The 18,501-nt window shown below is 46.6% G+C and overlaps 1 protein-coding gene across 7 annotated transcripts in view; it reads left to right on the top strand.

Annotated features, from left to right (window-relative positions):
- Positions 1 to 18,501, top strand: part of SGTA (small glutamine rich tetratricopeptide repeat co-chaperone alpha) — a 728,086-nt gene that overhangs the window by 525,374 nt on the left and 184,211 nt on the right. For 4 of the 7 annotated variants that reach the window (XM_069646646.1, XM_069646641.1, XM_069646642.1 and 1 more), the window contains one exon: positions 15,062 to 15,099. In XM_069646646.1, the coding sequence (XP_069502747.1) occupies positions 15,062 to 15,099 (38 nt within the window). Of the gene's footprint in view, positions 1 to 5,380; positions 5,435 to 15,061; positions 15,100 to 18,501 lie in introns of all 7 variants that reach the window. The other 3 variants (XM_069646636.1, XM_069646632.1, XM_069646639.1) reach the window with 1 other exon arrangement.

Genomic DNA, 18,501 nt, shown 5'->3' with positions numbered 1-18,501 from the left:
TGGACTCTTTTCGCTCCCTAGGTCTGGTACTCTGGTGAGGGGTCTCTGGATCTGGAGGTCCTGCTTCGACATGGTCCTTGGGAGTCTCTTTGAGCTTCAGGTCGGATTCGTTCTACGGCAGTCATTGCACTCGACTACGGACATTCAACCCCTGGCATTGGGCTCTCACAGCAACAAAGAAGCACAGCCAGTTGCGGATGGTGGTCCAGTGGAGTTTGTCTTGGGGTTAGTTGGTCCCACTAACCCAGGGGGAGAAGTCGTTCTGTTTGGAGCTTCTCTGTCGACGTGAAAAAGAGTTCAGCACAGCAGCAGGGCTTCACAGGGCAATTCAAAGGTCCAGGAGGTTGCAGCAAACTTTGTTCGCCGTTTCCTCCTCTGGTGTTCTCCCAGTGGTCGACTCTGCCTGTAGTCCCAAAACCCTTGGCTTTTAAGCAGTTTTCTTCCATTCATGCGCAGCTTAGGCTGTCAATTACACAGCAGGGTGGCTGTCCTGAAAGGCCAGCTAGCCAATCGGGACTAGTTGCATTCAGGCAATCCTAGAGACAAAGGCAAAGGACAAGGGTGTTTCAGGACCCTACCTCAAATCCTGTCCTTCCAGAAACACTGGAGCCAGGGGCGGGCTCCAGGGCTGAAGCCTGCCAATGCCAAGACAACAAAGGGCTCAATCTGTCTCAACGCAGAGAGTAAAAGCCAAGAAAGACCTCACAATCAGAAAATGGCAAAAAAGTATGATGGGGGGGTGGGACGGGGTAAGACCATTGTCACAAAATGGTCTCAATTGCAGCTGAGGGTTCAGCTTGCGGTAGAATAGCACAATGGTGGGAAGAAGTAAACCACTGCCAGCAGCCATTTAAAGTAGTGAGGGTAACCTAAAAAGTGTACATGAGAATGTAGGAGAAGGGGTTAAATAGCCCCCCAGCACTCCACATAAGATGGTTGGTGTATGCTGGACCTTTAAAGAGAAAAAAGGTAAGTAATGTCAATTTCACTTGACTATTCTTGGGAACTGAAGTTCACCCAAGAAAAGGTATTTAAACCTTAGGAGAAATCTAAAGGGTTTCTCAGTGTCACTGCACTGAAGGTGCTGAGTGTCACCATACAAAAAGCAGATGCCTATGGAGTTTGTCAGACTCCAAAAACAGTGAAAACTCCAAATCCAGTAAAAACACATGAAGGCGTGAGAAAAAGGTCTCACTTGCTCCAGGGTTAAAATGAAAGTCCTAAAGTCCAGCAAAAGAGCTAGGGGTCTCTAAGGTGGAGGGATTTTTTCACAGAAATTAAAATTCTCCCTAACCCATTGCCTGGGGAATTACTCTTCCCCGGGCCTTCCTTGGCTTTGCTTTGTAGTAGACATCAGGGGTATGGCTCCCTGGCCCTGATCTTAGTTTGTAGTTTCACCGTCGTAGTGGATGAATGACTTTCTACTGGCCATTCTTACACCATCTTCCACAATTCACAAAGGCCGGGGGAATGACTTCCTTCCCTAGGCTCCCCTGTTGCTCTTTGCCACAGTTCAGGCAAGTTGGTGGAATGGCTCACTTACCTGCATGATATTATTTTTGTTCTCCGGTTTCTCAGTTCCAGGGGAATGACACCTCTTCCGCTGGCCTTTCTCAGGCTTCTGTGTTCTCAATCCCAGGTGTAATGACTGCCTTCCCTTGGTCTTCACGTTTCTCACAATGCCAGGGGATTGACTCCCTTTTACTGGCCTTTCCCAGGCTTCTCTGTGCCCACGGTGCCTGGGGGAATGCATTCCTTCCCATGGTCCCTTTCGGGCGTTTCACAGTGCCAAAGGAAATGACTACCCATTCCACCAGGTTCTTGCAACACCAGGGGGTAGTGCTATCTTCCCCTGGTCTCGGACTTTTCTGCTGAGTGTATAGCAGTCCTGGTTCACTACCTGCCGGGTACTGCTATTGTCCATACAACTGTTGTACTTTCGTTTTTATAATTGGGGTTCCCAGACCCTTACTTTCAGGTGCAGTTATTTGTTCAAAGCCTCTTTCCCAGGCTTTCTTCTTGGCCCTCTGCTCTAGGATACTACCACCCTTCTTGTAGGGCCCCAGGCCCTTCTTTTGCCACTACCTCCAGGAAGCCTCTGTTTTGACTCCGGCTCGTCCCAGGACTTCTCTTCCTTTCCACGCTCTTGCGTCGTCTACTCCAGTTAAGTTTGCTGCAGCTATGCTGTCTCGGTAGCTGCTGTTCACCGCAATCCTGCCATTCCGATGTGGACCGTGTGGTCCCTTCTCTTTCACCGAAGCCTATTTCCAGTCGGGAAAAGGGTCCTCTCCTGACCCATTTCAGAGGATTCACCTTCTCACCTCGTGTCTTGGTTTCCCAGGCTTCCCTTCGTCACACCGCCGACCTGCTTGCGGTTCCTCAAGGGAGGGCTGAAAGCCATGTTCAGTCTTCCCTTCCTTTTTTATGTTGTACGGGCTCACATATTGTCCATGTTGAATTGAATGCTGATTTTGGCTCAGCAGAGTAGTGTTGATTACTCTGCACCTCCTCTTCGTCTCGGTACTGATATCATTCTCAACTGGATCACTTGGATTCTTCTTCGTCCTAGTTTCCACATAGGACTCACATAGGTAGTCCCTACCCTTCCTAGTCTCCAGTATATTTTAAGGAGGTCAAATTGGAACATCGAGTGAATCGAGGAGGGCACAGGGGCAACATGCCGGTCTTGGAAGCAAGACACGCAGAGCAACAAAGGTTTGAATCCCGGATCCGTTCTTAGAAACCAAACTCTGGTATGGTATTAGGTGCTTTTAAAAAAAAAAAAAAACAATTAAATAAAATTATCTACCCTAAACAAGCACATGAAAGTGTTTGGAATTATGGTACTCTGTATAGGGCATAGGATGAGGAAGGTTTGGGTATTGTCTGGGCATACTGCGTTTTCCCCGGACCATGTCCCTGGACAAGATGGCCAAAGGACAAGTGAAATAAACTTGTGGCATGGCCATGTTTGGTCACTAGCCACAGTTAATAGCCAAATGCGGTAAACGCTAAAATCAAAAGTTCCAGAAAATGGTTAAAAATCACTGCTGCTACAAGCTTGTCCATTTAGCACTCCTGGAGTAACCAAATATCTTTGAGTGTTAGTCTAGGGCAAAAAGAAAATCATGTACCCCATTGTACTGCATGGTAAGATGCATTGTACAATGAGAAGTTACCACAAGTGATAAGTTACTAAAAGTAGTAACAAAGTAACTAGACTAAGGAAACCATGTTTCCCAGTAGTGACAGTCCGAAAGACATGTCAGTTTACCTGTAACAGATGAGCAAAAGACAGTGTAGTGAAGCTTAAGGCTTCACTGCACTGTAAAAAGTTAAGGTCCGGATCAAAAATAAAAGCAACAATGTTGGGAGTCCATTAAAATGGAAGGAAAGGTGCAGTAAAGAGAAATCTTTCCTAACATCCCCAGCCAAACAAAGCAATTTCTGGGAGTGATCATACAATCAAGGGAGGGACTAGTCGTCCCCTCAAAAGAAAGAGTTCAAAACATGCTGATGCAAATACCTGAATATCTAGCCGGTCGCCAAATAACTGTACGCAGGGCAACGTGCCTGCTTGGAATAATGGTTTCTTGCATTCATCTAGTTCCCCATGCATGGCGGGGCATGGGCCCAACGCAAGAGTGGTTAGCGAAACAATGGTCTCAGGAAAGCAGTCAGTGGGACGATCTAGTGGTTGTTTCGCTCACACTAGTATAAACTCTTCACTGGTGTTCTAAGGAAAATCTGTTAAAAGGGGAAAACCCCTTCACACACCACCTGTGCAAGCGATACTTGCAACAGATGCCTCACTCTCCGGATGGGCAGGCCATTATGTTCGGCACACAGCGCATGGCCAGTGGACTCAGTCCACAGCCCAAAACCACATCATCCTTTTTGAGCAACTGGCAGTCCTCAAAGCCCTACAAGCTTTTCAACTGCATCTGGCAAGTCACAGTTCAGGTCCTCACAGACAGCAGCACTGCCATTTTATACGTAAACAAGCAGAGACACACACGGTGCCGCCCCTTCTCCACCCTCCCCCCCAAACGACACCACACCTCAGCAGGATAGTGCACAAAATGCACCAGGAACAAGCCACTCTAATCCTGATAACCTCGGCTTCCATGTTTGCTCAAAGTGGCAGTGGGCAAACCGAACAAACTCCTGTGCCCCTGCAACATGCTATCCCAGCACGGCCAACAACATTCCATTCACATCCTCAGTCTATGATCTTGGCAGCCCGGCTCCTGAAGTCATAGTTTGGTCATCTAAATGTACCCAAAAGGTGTATGGATATCCTAAAAGAGGCACACAAACCCAACACCAGACACTGCTACCAATAACTGGAAAAGATTTGTGATACGGTGCTGATCACAAGCATTAAATCCAATTGAATGTTCCCCAGCAAACATTCTTCACTACATGCTCTACCTAATAGACTCTGGCCTAGTATTTAACTCAATAAAAATGTACCTAGCGGCTCCGCATACATCACTTCTCAAAGCAAGGTGTCTTGGTGGAAAGTCCCGGTTGTCAATGCTTTCAGGGAGCGAGAAAAGTCTTTACCCTCACATTTCCAACCTGCCACCAGGTTGGGATCTTAATGTTGTCCTCTAAAAGCTCATCGGTCCTCCCTTTGTTTTTTTAAAAACTTTATTTAACTTGCATAGGGGTTCAGCATTGCAAACCATACATTTTCATGAAGTGGATAAAGAACAGAAGCTTCAGTCTGCATCAACATTCATGTACATGTTATTTTTACAGTACAGTTATAGCATCCTCTTCCACACTTTGACGCATTAAATATTGTTGGAAGACACCCCATATGTCTCTTGGACGATTTAACGGTGATACCAAACCAACATGCACTTCCTCCTTATCATTCACCCAGATCATATCACTGAGCCAGTTGTCATATGTGCGGGCTTCCTTGCTTATCCACATCATTAAGATAGCCCTTTATGCCAGCACCAGACCAAGATTAACCAATTTGCTCTTCAATGGGTTCAGTCTACACACGCATCCCAATATAAATGCAGAGGGTTCCCACGTCATGGGCTGTTCCATCTTCTCCAGTGCATGACACACCTTGTTCCAGTATTCCGATAGTGCCCTACATGCCCCTAACATATGCATTATATCTGTATCCAACAATTCACATCTGGGACGCTTTCCCTCCGAGGTGGGTTGCATTCTCTTGAAGCGGGCTGGGGTAAGATGTGTTCTATTTAAGATCTTAAAGTGTATTCTCCTGTGTCTGGAGTTTTACAAAATCTGCCTTGTTAATCTGCATATTTGCAACCAATGTGTGTCCGTGAAAGTGACATCTAAATCCTTCTCCCAGTCACCCCTGAAGTTCGTTGTTTGTGCCCCCCAGGACGTCTGTGCAAGATTATACCACGCTGAAGCAGACTTCTTCCTCGAGTCTAAGGTCAGTATGTAATTGAGACACGGGTGAGATGCCAGTTCCTGTGGGTATTCAGACCACACTGATGCTGCTGCTGAGCGAATTCGGCAATACTGGAGTTTCTGATATGGCGTGTCCTCCACATATACCTTATGTCCCATGACACAAATGACCTCTCATGAAACAAGTCTCCCAAGTTCAGTATACCAGCCTTACGCCAGTGTGTTGACAATAGTGTATCCCTTGCTGGGCCTAGAAAAGACGCGCCCCAGATCAGCATGGCTCGGCCATATAATACAGTATTGGGGTGCTTGACTAGCTTAGTCCATGCCTCTAGTGTGACTAACAGTGGATCCAGCTGATTAATGTTACGCTGTGTTCCTATGGCCAGCATATGCAGCAGAGTAGCTGGTGATATTCCTTCCCTTTCCACTCTAATATATGAAACGTGCGGTCCTCCCTCAACCCAGTACACCACATAATATGCCTGGGCAATAAAGTCCTGTAGCTCAAAATCGGGTGCTGATAGCCCTCCAAACTCATACGGTAGTGTGAGGTGCTTCCTATTGACCCTTATTTGGCCCTTCCATAGAAACGAGGAGCCCGCTCTGGCCATTGTAGCAAAAAAAGGTCTGCCTGGCCATAACGGAACGTTGCTGAATAAGTAAAAAGGTTTGGGCAAGATGATCACTTTTATCAATGCAACCCGTCCCATCAAAGAAATGGAGAGCTGGTTCCACTGCTCCAGTTTAGTGTACATCTTAGTGACCAAGGAGTCCTAATTCAGGGATTTAAAACGGACAGGAGACAAAGCAATATCGACGCCTAGAAATTTTATATGTAAATGTGCCCATCTGAGTCCAAACATATTTCTTGGTTGTGAAGTGGTGTCCGTTAGTGGGAAGACCTCAGACTTGTTACTATGCAGACACAGACCAGAATATTTCCCAAACCCGCGAACCACTGCTAGTATCCTCTGCAGGTGTTTCCCTGGATCTCTGCTGTACATCATTGTCATACTCATATAATGATATGAGTGTCACACTTGCCCAGCAATGTTAATGCTGGCACAGGCAGGTCAAGCCCTAATAATGTCTGCCAGGGGTTCTACCACTAACCCGAACAGCAGTTGTGACAATGGGCGTCCCTGCCTGGTGCCTCCTGCCAATGAGAGAGACACACACACACACACACAGACACACACAGACACACACACACACACACACACACACAGACACACACAGACACACACACAGACACACACACACCTCCCCCCCCCAGTATTTTAGCAAATACATTTGCGTCTGTAGGGACAGTGGACGGTACGATCCACAGTCATCTGGTGGCTTACCCGGTTTCAATAGCAGAAAAATAACCACTTCACACAGTGATTCAGGCAGGATACCAAGCTCCAGCGTCTTCGACCATAGCGATGGTAGTCGAGTAGATAACGCATCTATAAATTTGTAAAATTCCACACAGGGTCCGTCGGAACACGGGGCTTTCCTCCCTGGAAGGTCTCTAATCGCTTCCTTAATCTCACTCAACTTCATCATTTCTTCAAGCACATTACGCGCTTCTTCCGACAGAAGTGTGGTCAGGGATTTTAGCGAGATACTAATTTATCATCATTCATAGCCATGCTTTGAGGGGGAATATAAAGCCCCTTTAGAAATCATAAAATGCCTCTCACCTCTTCCACTCTGTTGGCCACTGTGCCAACTGCCCTTTTTATACCCTGGATATTGGTTTTGCCCCTCTCACTGCAAACAGTCTGCGCCAACAGTTTCCCAGGTCTCTCCTGTTCCCTGTATCGGCGTGCTGCTTCTGGTTTATCAAAGTATCGTAACTCCCCATCTGCTGCGTCTCTGTATTTATCTAACTCTGCCTTAATATCTTTGATAATCTGTGGCGATGGGTCCTTGGTGTTTTCTGTTTGTAGCTGCACCAATGCGTACTGAAATCTTTTTAATTCTCTCCTAATGTCACGCAATACCTCAAACTCTCAAACTCTCCCCTCATGTATACTTTGAACGCCTGCCATAGAATAGCGTGTGTGCTCACCGACCCTTCGTTATTCTCAAAATAATTGTCTGTTGTGCCATATTGGCCCCCAAAGACCGGGTCCCCCAGGGATGTAGCCTTGAAACGCCACTGTGGCCTCTGAACCTTGCCTACAGGAATACTTAATGAAAGCAGTACCGGGGAGTAGGGATATAACGTATAACTGTATACCGTTAAAGATACCGTGAACCACTTAATTGAACAATAATAACTGTCACATTGTTTATACCGGTATACCGTTTATACCATTAAGTGTGCGTTTCAATCTGATTTGGAAAGGCTGCAGTAAGCAAGTGCTGCACAGTCTTGGTCTTGCACTGTTGGATGTGCCGTCTGCCAAGTAGTTTCAGTTGGAGCAGTTTTTAATGCCATTCCATAAACCACACGTGCCTGACATAAAATCAATATATTAGCAATAGGAAGACTAAATACAGTACCAAGAAGGAAAAGGGTTTACTTTGGGATGGCGGCTTTGAGGTTTATATATTTATAATGGATAAGGTTTGCTAAACATATGACAATGGGGGATTTCCCTGGCTCCATCACTGAATTTACATATAATAAGTCACACTGCAAAATTCACTCATCTCTGCGGGTAGTCCCTGCTGCCATACCAAAGGGAAACATGTCCGTGATTGCTGAACACCTTTTGGCCCGCAAGTAAACTAAAGGCTGTAACGTAAAGAGAGAGTGTGTGCGTCTATGCGCACAATTTTATTCTACCATCAGCCTCCATTGATCTGTGGCATGCAGATTATCAAGATGGCAACTTGTTCATCTTCACCAGTAGCCAGTGGGGGAGCTAAAAGCCTAAACGACCACTTAAGAAAAGCTATTCAGTTTGCTTTGCCAGTCCCAGCAGGGCTGCCTTCCTCTCCACGTGTGTTTGGTGGAAGCAAAGGGGGCATTTCAGTGGAAAGTATGTTGAAAAGTCCAATCCTGGGTGCCTGGTTTTGTTTGTGACGATGAATCTGACAATTTATGACCTTTTAGAAAATATTTGTTAAGATTAGTTAACTCCACCTGCTATACCGCGATAACCATGATATACCGTAATTTGGCAAGAAGGTTATACCATGACACCCCTACCGGGGAGTGGTCTAATAAAGTTCTAGGCAGTATGCGGCACTCAGCCACACAGTTCAGTAGCTTGTGTGATGTCAGCCAAAAGTTCATAGTGCGAATTGTGCACCGATGAGTAGAAGGTGAAAGCATGCTGTGTGTTGAGTGTACCACACATCTCTCAACTCCAAGGGCCTGATTCATGGAAGAGTTTTATAATGGCACCATCCCATAGGAAAATGTTCCATGAATCAGGCCATAAGTCTTCAATGTGTGTATGTAATAGTGCATGCCACATTCGTTAGAGACCTGGGCGTAGTGGATGTGCGATCAAGCTGAATGTCCAGTAGTCTCCACCACAAATAACTGAAGCAGTGGGGTACCTAGCACATCTTTGGAATACCATGTCATAGAACTCGGCCACTCACATTTGGACCATAGACATTCATCAAGAGGACTTCTGCACTCCCCAGTTTCACATAGACAAGCACATACCTGCTACAATCGTCTCGCCTGGTTGCAAAATGAGTAAATGGCAATGACCTGTGCACTAAAATAATGAGAGCCCCCTGCTCCCTTGTAGAGTAAGACATATAGTAACATTGATCTCCCAACCAGGGGTCTACCTTGCGTGCCTGGTGTGTTTCTTGCAAAAATAGAAGCTTGGCCCCCAGACTGTTAACATATGACCTCACCTTACGCATCTACATAGGGATACCAAAGCCACGTACATTCCAGCTTAACAGCTTTACATCAGCTGGATCATTACCTGCCGTCCTCTCTTCTATACATCTGATCGCTCCTCCCTACTCCGCCCCTCCTCTTGTCCAGCCCATAATATGCCATGCTTACCCTGTGCACTTTTATAACAGTTTCAACCAACTTCCCCACCCTCGTAGTACCCTGAACTTCAACTATGCTTATCAGTTCCCCTCTGCCCCCCACCGCACCCTGTCCAACAAATATATGCACTCGCATTGGGGGTGACTGCTACCGTGGTGTGTAGATCCACGCTTCAATAATATATTGCCTTGACACACAAAGAATCAAAACAAACTTTGCCATTAAGACATCCAAATTGCATAGTCACGGGTGAGATACTTGGATTCTTTCATGTAGTATTTTACCCCTGGGGTCGGCCCCATCGGAAGAGCAATGTTGGCCTCTACAAATGATGCAGCTTCCTCAAGAAATGTAAAAAAAGTAGGTCTTGTTGAATTGTAGAGGCAGTCGGGCGGGGTAGAGCATAGCATAGGGAATTTCCCGTTCTCGGACTAGCTTTTTAACACCAACAAATGTGCATCTCTCCTGTTGTACTGCCAATGTATAGTCAGGGAAAATGCAGATCACGCTAGAGCCAATCCTCAATTCCGGTTTCTCTCACGGAGCCTTCAGAGCCAAATCTGTCTCTGTAGTTCATTAGTCGTGCAATTATTGTCGTGCATCGGCACTCTATTTGCACTTTCCACCGCAACGTTCTGAAACAAGACAAGGTCCTGCAGAAACTCCTTCAGCAGTTTCTCTGTTGCAGCTTCATTGGCCCTTCAAAGCGTCCTCTGGTACACCTATAATGCAAACTTTGTTCCGCCTCAATCTCGCCTTCAAATCCTCACATTTCGTCTTGATGCTACCGAGGTCCTTAGCCAGGGCCGTCGCTGTCCCCTGTAATGCTGTTAAGGCGTCCTCTGATATGCTAATCCGTGTTTGTTTCCGTGATTCGTTGCATGGCTTTTTCAAGCGGAGTCCGGATTGTAGTAACATTAACAGTGATGCCATCCAGCTTATCATTGATGGAAGCAAATACTTGTTGCATAATGTCCATCCCTGGAGATCAAAAGGCGGTGGTGATACCTCTGCATGTCCTTGGTTGCCTGTCCCTTCGCATCCTGTTTCCACGTGCTTTGGGGTGGGTTTTGCATACTTATCCATGGTCACTCTTTTCTTGGGGCCAGCCCCTTTAGGCATAGTGCTTCACCCTCTAGTCCCTACTGCCAACTTGCAACTCGATGGAAACTATGCCTCAGAAGCTGTAGAACATGCAGTGTGCCAAGCCAGGAGGGATATCAGTTGGGCAGCAGCACAACAATTCTATGTCACCACCAAGCAACTCCAACCATGCCCAGGGTTCTTGTTTAAAGGCCTTTCAACAATTGCCCTCTCAGCTGCGCCCCCAGTGCTTTTCAAATGTTTCTAGAGGGCACTGGTGCACATAGCTCCTCAATTCACTCACTGAAGGACCCCAAGCAAAGACACAGCCATGGCGGAGAGGGGGGGGTGGAGGTGGGGGCAGGAGAATGAAGTCTTGCAGGCAGTACAGCACCCTCCGATCCGCACCCCCAGTGTGTAGCCTACCAACCACTGCGCCTTAGGACTAGCAGGAATTATGTCCGGACAGGGGGGATATTGACAGGGAAGCGAGGCAGCGTCATCAGTGCGTCTGTTCTCTAATGCCACCTCAGCCAGTGACCAATTCTTATTCAGCATACACATTTTGCAGTTCCTACAAAGCTGCTTGCTCAATTTGTCCTCATTCCAATGTTGAAGTATGACATGGGGCCATCAGTTGAGGCAGTCCCTCACTTCACTCTCCACTGCAACCTAGAGAAGTGCGCAAGCATAAACGAAGAGAAAGGAACAATGGTAGAGAAAGCAGGGGTAGCGGGAGATAAACAAGTTTTGCCGATCCTTGTTGGGGTATTATGCTCTCACTTATCAGAGTCGCTGGAGTCAGTTCAGCTCAATCGCGAATCCAGTGAATGCCTTGGCGTCTCGCAAAATGATGGGCGCGGTGCACGTCGGGGCCTCCAGACGTGCTGCAATAATTACTCCCTGGCGCCACAGCCAGCGCCCGCGGGACTCAGATGGAGGACGCAGCCTAGCAGACTCTGCGCCACTTGAGAACTGTAATGTGCAGTTCGAGGTCCTCTATCGGGTCACCCACTACGGTCTGTGGAGCCACGCGTGCTGCGGGCCACAGCTCTCCACCGCGCAGGGGCGGCCCGGAGGCGAACCAAGTAGTGTTCCTCTCCTCCACTCCCACGCACCTTCCTTCCGGGAGCTCACTGCCACAGGCCTCCAACACAATTGTCAGCCTCTCTCCCCACCTCCACCAGACGGGGCCTCCAGTTGTACAGTGGCTACGGCGCGACTGGCCTACCCTATCTGGAGCCGCCACGCTTCCCAGCTCGATATCTCAGCCAGGTCTGCTGTTCACACTGTCCTAACGGGGCTAGATGTGCCCTCACCCTTCGTACAGCTTTTCATGAATTTGCACATCAAGCACACCGTATTTCATGCCTTTCATTTGCGAGGAATCTCGCCTCACCCACAGAGCTTGCATGATGACCACCATCTTGGCAATCGCGCAACAGCGCCCCCATGGGCATTCCCTTCGAGCCTAAAACACCTCACCTACAATACCGCTTTCCTAGTAGCCATCACCTCGTTACGGTGAGTCAATGTGCTACAAACACTGTTGGTGCAAGACCCTTTCTTTGTTATACACAAGGCAGAATACATCCTAGGTTTTCACCTAAATTCATATCCAAGTTCCATGTTAACCAGTATATTAAACTACCCACTTTTTTCAAAATCCATCTAACTTGGCTGAGAAGCCTCCATACACTAGATGTAATGAGGGCAGTTTTGTACTATGTTTACTAAACAATACCTCGAAGAAAAACATCAACTGTTTGTCTCCTTAGTACCTCTCGACGCCATTTGCAATACTTCTACTTGAGTTCCATAAGTACCTTTACTCTGAATTACATTGACACACACTAAACCAGATACACAGGTGGGACAGTGTGGTGCTAAAACATCTATTTGTCGCTGTACCTTCTCACTATCAACCTCCTTCGCCAGATACTGTTCGCTAATCTATGCATAGCATGTTCTCTAAGCAGAGCCACAAGCCTCAGAGGGATGCATTACTTACTGTAGTCGTATTTCTGATGCTTGTATCTGCTTAGATTCATGTGCGCCCTTCCTTCCTCCCCTCTTGGACTTGAGGATGCATAGATGGCTTCTGGTTTTATCGCTTTTTATCTGCTTTATTACATCTGTACTCACACTACACTTCATGCTACCTCATGTCAGAAAAATAACAATCTGAGGGACCTCGACATGTGAAGGACCATGAGTACAGTGGACTTCACATTAAGGATAGTATTAATGACCCGCCCAGTCGATGTCCCTTTTCGAGTTTCAAAAACAAATAATGTAATATTCCGGGACTACCGCTAGATGTCGGCCTGTGCATAGAATCTAAGCAGGTACACGCATCAGAAATAAGATTACGGTGAGTAATGTATCCCATATAAGTCCTGGCACGGGAGTATACCAGACAAACACAATTTGTAAAGTGGGGTCCTGGCAGGAGAGTACACTAGGCAGTGGGCATTGCATAAGCAACATATTGTTGGTTGAACAAAATAAAGATTGCTGTTTATTTTCAGAACCAAGAAACGATTGGTGCCTGCTTTCTGAACCAAGATTGATGTTGATTTTCCAAATCAAGGAGAACATTGCATTAAAGAAAGCCAATCGTAGAAGTTACTGTTTGAAAGTGAACTTTGTGAAGCAAAGCAGGAAACAAATGAATTGTTAGTAAAAAAAAAAACTGTTTTCACTTTACTTGAGAATCCAGGGGAAGGGGTCCACCCTGTGGAACCAAGGTTTTCCACGTTGAACAGGTTTAATGGAATTATTCTTATTTAAATTGTGAATCTTTTTGCCAGTTTCAAATTGAAGATGTTTCCTTACATATTTCTATTTTTGTAGTGTACGGGTCAGGATAGGACGTTTTAGGCAAAAGGACGGCTTTTCAATTATTGCCATCCTGACACACAGACTCTTAGTTTTGGTTTATAGGTAGGTAAACTCCCCTTTAGCGTAGGGCCAGTGAGGCATTCTCCCAACCCTTTCATTTAATAAACATCTTTAACAAGAACATGGCAACCTTGAATCATTTCGGACCCCTCACATTACTTGCCTCCAAAATGTCAGGACCGGTTTCAAAACAAGAAAATGGAATGGAGTGAAAGGTGCAAAACTATTTTTTTTAAATTATTTATTAAACATTTGTGTGGCGCCTATACAGCAAAAAGTGTTTCCAGGTGGCACAAGACAAATGAGGGAGTGGGGCGGGGGCAGAGAAAAAAACAGTCCAACTAGACCTGTGACATTCAAATAGTGCAAGTGCAGTATCAAGGAGTGCAGGGGGAGGGGGGAGGTTAGGACAAAGGGACAGGGGAAGGGGGTAACGTGCAAGAGGTAGGTAGGTAGGTAGGGAGGGGGGGGGCAGGAGCCTGGGCAATTGTGGAGGGGAGCCGCGGAGGGCAAGGGCAAACTAAGGTAGGCGGTCAGCTAGTGCAAGGGAAGGGGGTGGACCGAACCCAGTAGGATAGTCAGGGAAGGGTACCACCAAAGGGCAAGTGCTGGTAAGAAGGGGTGCAGGAGAAGACTGGTTAAAGGAGGGCCTGAACCCACTAAGCCTCATAAGGGAACAGGCAACCCATTGCAGCGGCTTGAGGAGACTAGCCGGGGAGGGGCAAAGGAAAGGAGGATGAGAAAAGGAAGGTCTTGAGAAGCTTCCAGAACTTAAGGAGATCAGGCTCAAGTCAGAGAGGGGAACCGGGGGCTGTTCCAGAGGGAGCCTCCTGCCGAATAAAGATCTACCACCACACTCTGCTTGGAGAAACATCTTACCTGTAGAGCATTGGAGCTAGCAGGGAGGTATTCAGAGAGAAAGTTGGATGTAGCGAGGATCTAAATGTCTGTTTTAAGGGAAACGCTGTGGCGTCTGGTTGAGGTGGGCATTTTGAAATTCTTCGAAAGTCACAAGTGTCAGTAGATGGGGGAACCAAAAATGTTGGACAACTGGCAGCCCTTGCAAATGGTATCAAGAGCCGAGAGCGATTGCGAGGAGATGGTTAGTGATGGCATAGATGTTGATAGTCTGCATCAGGACGAGCATGACTTCTAATGCGAACCTCCTGCATACAGAGTGTGAGCCAAGGTAGAGGCTTGAATTGGTTGTGTTGCTGAGCAGGTACAAAATTCAAAAGGGGATTCATATCATGCCAATGGCAGGATTATATGAATCTAAAAAGTCCTCTGTTGATTTCTTCAGTCGGGGTACACCTTGTAGCACTGAATAGACATTTATAAACATTCTTGTTTTAGGAACTTTGAAATTACAATTTTCAGCTTTTAATACTTTCAACTGTTCCTGAAGTTTCCCCTGCTTGCACGAGATTTGGACTATCTTTTTGTGACTTAACTGTACAAGTCAAAAACAATCCCATTGTTGCTGGTGCACCTTTGCACCCTTTGCTTTTAGTGCCCCTCATAGGTGGACCACATGATACAAATCAGAATCTTTGTCTATGCACTTGCTTAAGTTTCTCAGTTGGTTCCTGGAGCCTGTGTTTGCTTGAAAAGTAATATTTCTGTTTAGCAAGAGTGTTTACTTTGATGTTTCTCTTTCTATATTGAATTAATTGGTCAATTTTATTTTCATAGGCATCCAACCTAATGAACAACCCTCAAGTTCAACAGCTGTAAGTTTTTTACTTCAACACACAAATGATTTGTATTTCCATGAAAGGTATACTAGAGTTTTGCAGAATGAGTGGTATTGTCTAATTTATACGTCGTAAAATATTCAGTTATAACCTGAATGTTCTCATGCGATTTGCTCAGGACATCCCTGTCTTATCTACAAATGATTTGACACTTGATTTGCGCATACACTCCATATGAGACACATGCTCCATGCGATGAATATGTTCAGGTTTTTCCACAACCCTCTGAGGAGTATGAAAGCACCTAACCTAGTGGCAAAACGAGGAGCCAACCAAAAACTAGACCGGACCTCTCTATTTGTAGCTGTGGCAGAGGAGTTGTTGGTGAGAATTCTCATTTATGTGCTAATTCCCTTCAACCTTAGAGACCCACAGCTCTTTTGCTGGACTTAAAAAGTTTTAATTTTTAACCTGGAGTGAGTGCAACCTCTCACTCATGTGTTTTGCCCGGATTTGGATTTTGTGTTTTCACTATTTTTGGAGTCTGACAAACTCCATAGGCATAGCTCTGAACATGTGTGTCGCAAAGGAGTGTGAAAAGACCCGATTTTATTTTTTGCGGGTTAGAAGCCAATTGAAACGAATGGGCGTGCAGGAGGCTTGGTGGGTGAGTCAGCTTGTTTACAAGTTGGGTGACACCCGCCAAACCCGTGAGAGGTGGGAGCTATGCCATAGGCATCTACTTTTTGTATAGTGACACCCAGCACATTAGGTGCAGTGTCACAGGGAAATCCTACCGCAGGCTGAACCCTCAGCTGCAGTACAGCACCCACGGGTGACCATTTTGTCAAAATGGCCCCTGACTTTTTATTTTTTATTTATTTTTTTTAGGCAATTTTCTGTTTGTGAGGTCTTTCTTGGGTTTTACTCTGTGCGTCAAACGATTTGAGTCCTTTGTCTTGCCTTTGGCGTGCTTCAGCCCTGAAGCCCGCCCCTGGATCCAGTGTGTCTGGAAGGACAGGATGTGAGGGAGGGTCCGAAGCTCCTCTGCCCTTTGTCTCTAGGAATGCCTGAATGCAACCAGTCCTGATTGGCTGGCTGTCCTTTCAGGGCAGCCACCCTGCTGTGTGATTAACAGCCTAAGCTGTGCATGAATGGGAGAAACTTGCTTAAAAGGAAACCGTTTTCGGACTAGAGGCAGCGTCTACCACTGGGAAAAGCACCCGACGAAGAAACTGTGAACAAAGCTTGTTGCATCCTCTTGGACCTTTGAATTGCCCGGTGAAGCCGTACTGCTGTGCTGAAACTCCTTTTTCATTTCGACAGAAGCTCCGGAAGGGGTGACTTCTCCCCTTTGCTTAGTGGGACCAACTAACCCCGAGACGAACTCCACTGGACCATCTTCCCGGACTGGCTGTACTTATTCGCTGCTGCACGAACCGAATGCCAGGGGTCGAGTAATCCGTAGTAGAGTGAAATGTCTGAAATCCAGTTAGACGCTCCAGGAGTCTCCCAAGGACCCTCCAGAAGCAGGACAACCAAATCTCTATCTCTAATCCCCTCACCAGAGTGCAGGACCCAAGGAGTGAAGGAAGCCCAGCCGGTATGCGCGATCCGCGACAGAGCTGTTTCCTAAGTGCTGAAACCGCGAAGTGCAGCTGAACCAAAAACAGCCTGTAGCTGCCGACGACCTCCCAAGTACTGCCGCAGGAGCCCTCCAGACTTCCTCCCTCTTGTCCCCACGACTGAGGGTCGGGGACAAGGGTCTGCATCGCTGTCACAAGACGGAATCCAGCTGGATCTCTCCTTCAAACCAGAGGTACTGTTTAGACTTGGGGTACTTACCTCCTTGACTGTTGAGCTGTGTATTCGGTCCTGCTTCAGGATGGTCCTTGGGAGTCTCCTGGAGCTTCAGGTCGGATTCGTTCCACGGCAGACGAACTAGACTACAGACACTTGACCCCTGGTATTGGGCTCTTACAACAACGAAGAAGCTCTGCCATTCGGTCCAGTGGAGTTCGTCTCAGGGTTAGTTGGTCCCACTAACCCAAGATGAGAAGTCGTTCCATCCAGAGCTTCTCTGTCGAGGTGAAAAAGGAGTTCAGCACAGCAGCAGGGCTTCACTGGGCAATTGAAAGGTCCAGGAGGTTGCAGCAAGCTCCGTTCAGTTTCTTCTTTGGGTGGTTTCCCATTGGATGACTAGTCCCAAAACCCTCGTCTTTTTAAGCAGGTTTCTTCCATTTATGCATAGCCTAGGCTGTCAATCGCACAGCAGGGTGGCTGTCCTGAAAGGACAGCCAGCCAATCGGGATTGGTTGCATTCAGGCATTCCTCGAGACAAAGGACGGGGGTTTCGGACCCCTCCCTCACATCATGTCCTTCTACACACACTGGAGCCAGGGGCGGGCTTCAGGGCTGAAGCCTGCCAAAGGCAAGACAAAGGGCTCAAACCGGTCTCAACGCACAACCCAAGAAAGTCCTCACAAACAGAAAATGGCATAAAAAGATGACTGGGGCTATTGTGACAAATTGGTCACCCATGGGTGCTGTGCTGCAGCTGAGGGTTCAGCCTGCGGTAGAAAAGCACATTGCTAGGAAAAAGTAAACCACTGACACCAGCCATTAAAAGTAGTGAGGGTAACATAACAATGTTATAAGAGAATGTAGGATAAGGGGCTACTAATTAACCCCCCAGCACTCCACATAAGATGGTGTGTGGTGGACCTACGAAGAGAAAAGGTAAGTACAGTCAATTTCACTTTACTATTCTGGGAACTGTAGTTCACCCAAGAAAAGGTATTTAAACCTTAAGAGAAATCTAAAGGATTTCTCTGTGACAATACACTGAAGGTGCTAGCTGTCACCATACACAAAGCAGAGGTCTATGGAGTTTGTCAGACTCCAAAAAACAGTGAAAACACCACATCCAAATCGGGTAAAAACACATGAGGGAGTGAGAGGTCTCACTCAGTGCGGGTTAAAATTAAAAAGTCCTAAGTCTAGCAAAAGAGCTGGTCTCGAAGATTGAAGGGATTTAGCACAGAAAGGAGAATTCTCCCTAAGAATCACTCATAGAATATTAGGTTACATTAAGTACTTTGGGTTTAACACAACACATGGTATAAACTGTGTATGTAGTAACGGTTATTTGGAAAGATATTGTTTTTTCTGCTTACCTCCCATATATTAGTATGGGACACCATTTCGTTTTGCTTTTAGACTCCTGGCCTGACATTTTGGAAGTCAGTAAAGCCTTCAGCTTTACTTCACTTGTCTTTTTTGCTCATTCCTATGGGAAATTGATTAGGAAACCGATTAGTCCATTATAATATCCGTACTGAGAAAATGTCTTTCTGAATTTCTTCTATTGTTACAATTGCACATATCACCTTAAGGAGGTGGTCTTCACAATTGGGGGATGCCCCCGAACCCCTGGTG

The sequence above is a fragment of the Ambystoma mexicanum genome, chromosome 1p, assembly GCF_040938575.1.
Source record: "Ambystoma mexicanum isolate Mex_15411 chromosome 1p, UKY_AmexF1_1, whole genome shotgun sequence".
Taxonomy (NCBI): domain Eukaryota; kingdom Metazoa; phylum Chordata; class Amphibia; order Caudata; family Ambystomatidae; genus Ambystoma; species Ambystoma mexicanum.
The sequence above is the reverse complement of the archived record's forward strand: the minus strand, read 5'-3'. Positions and strand labels throughout refer to the sequence as shown.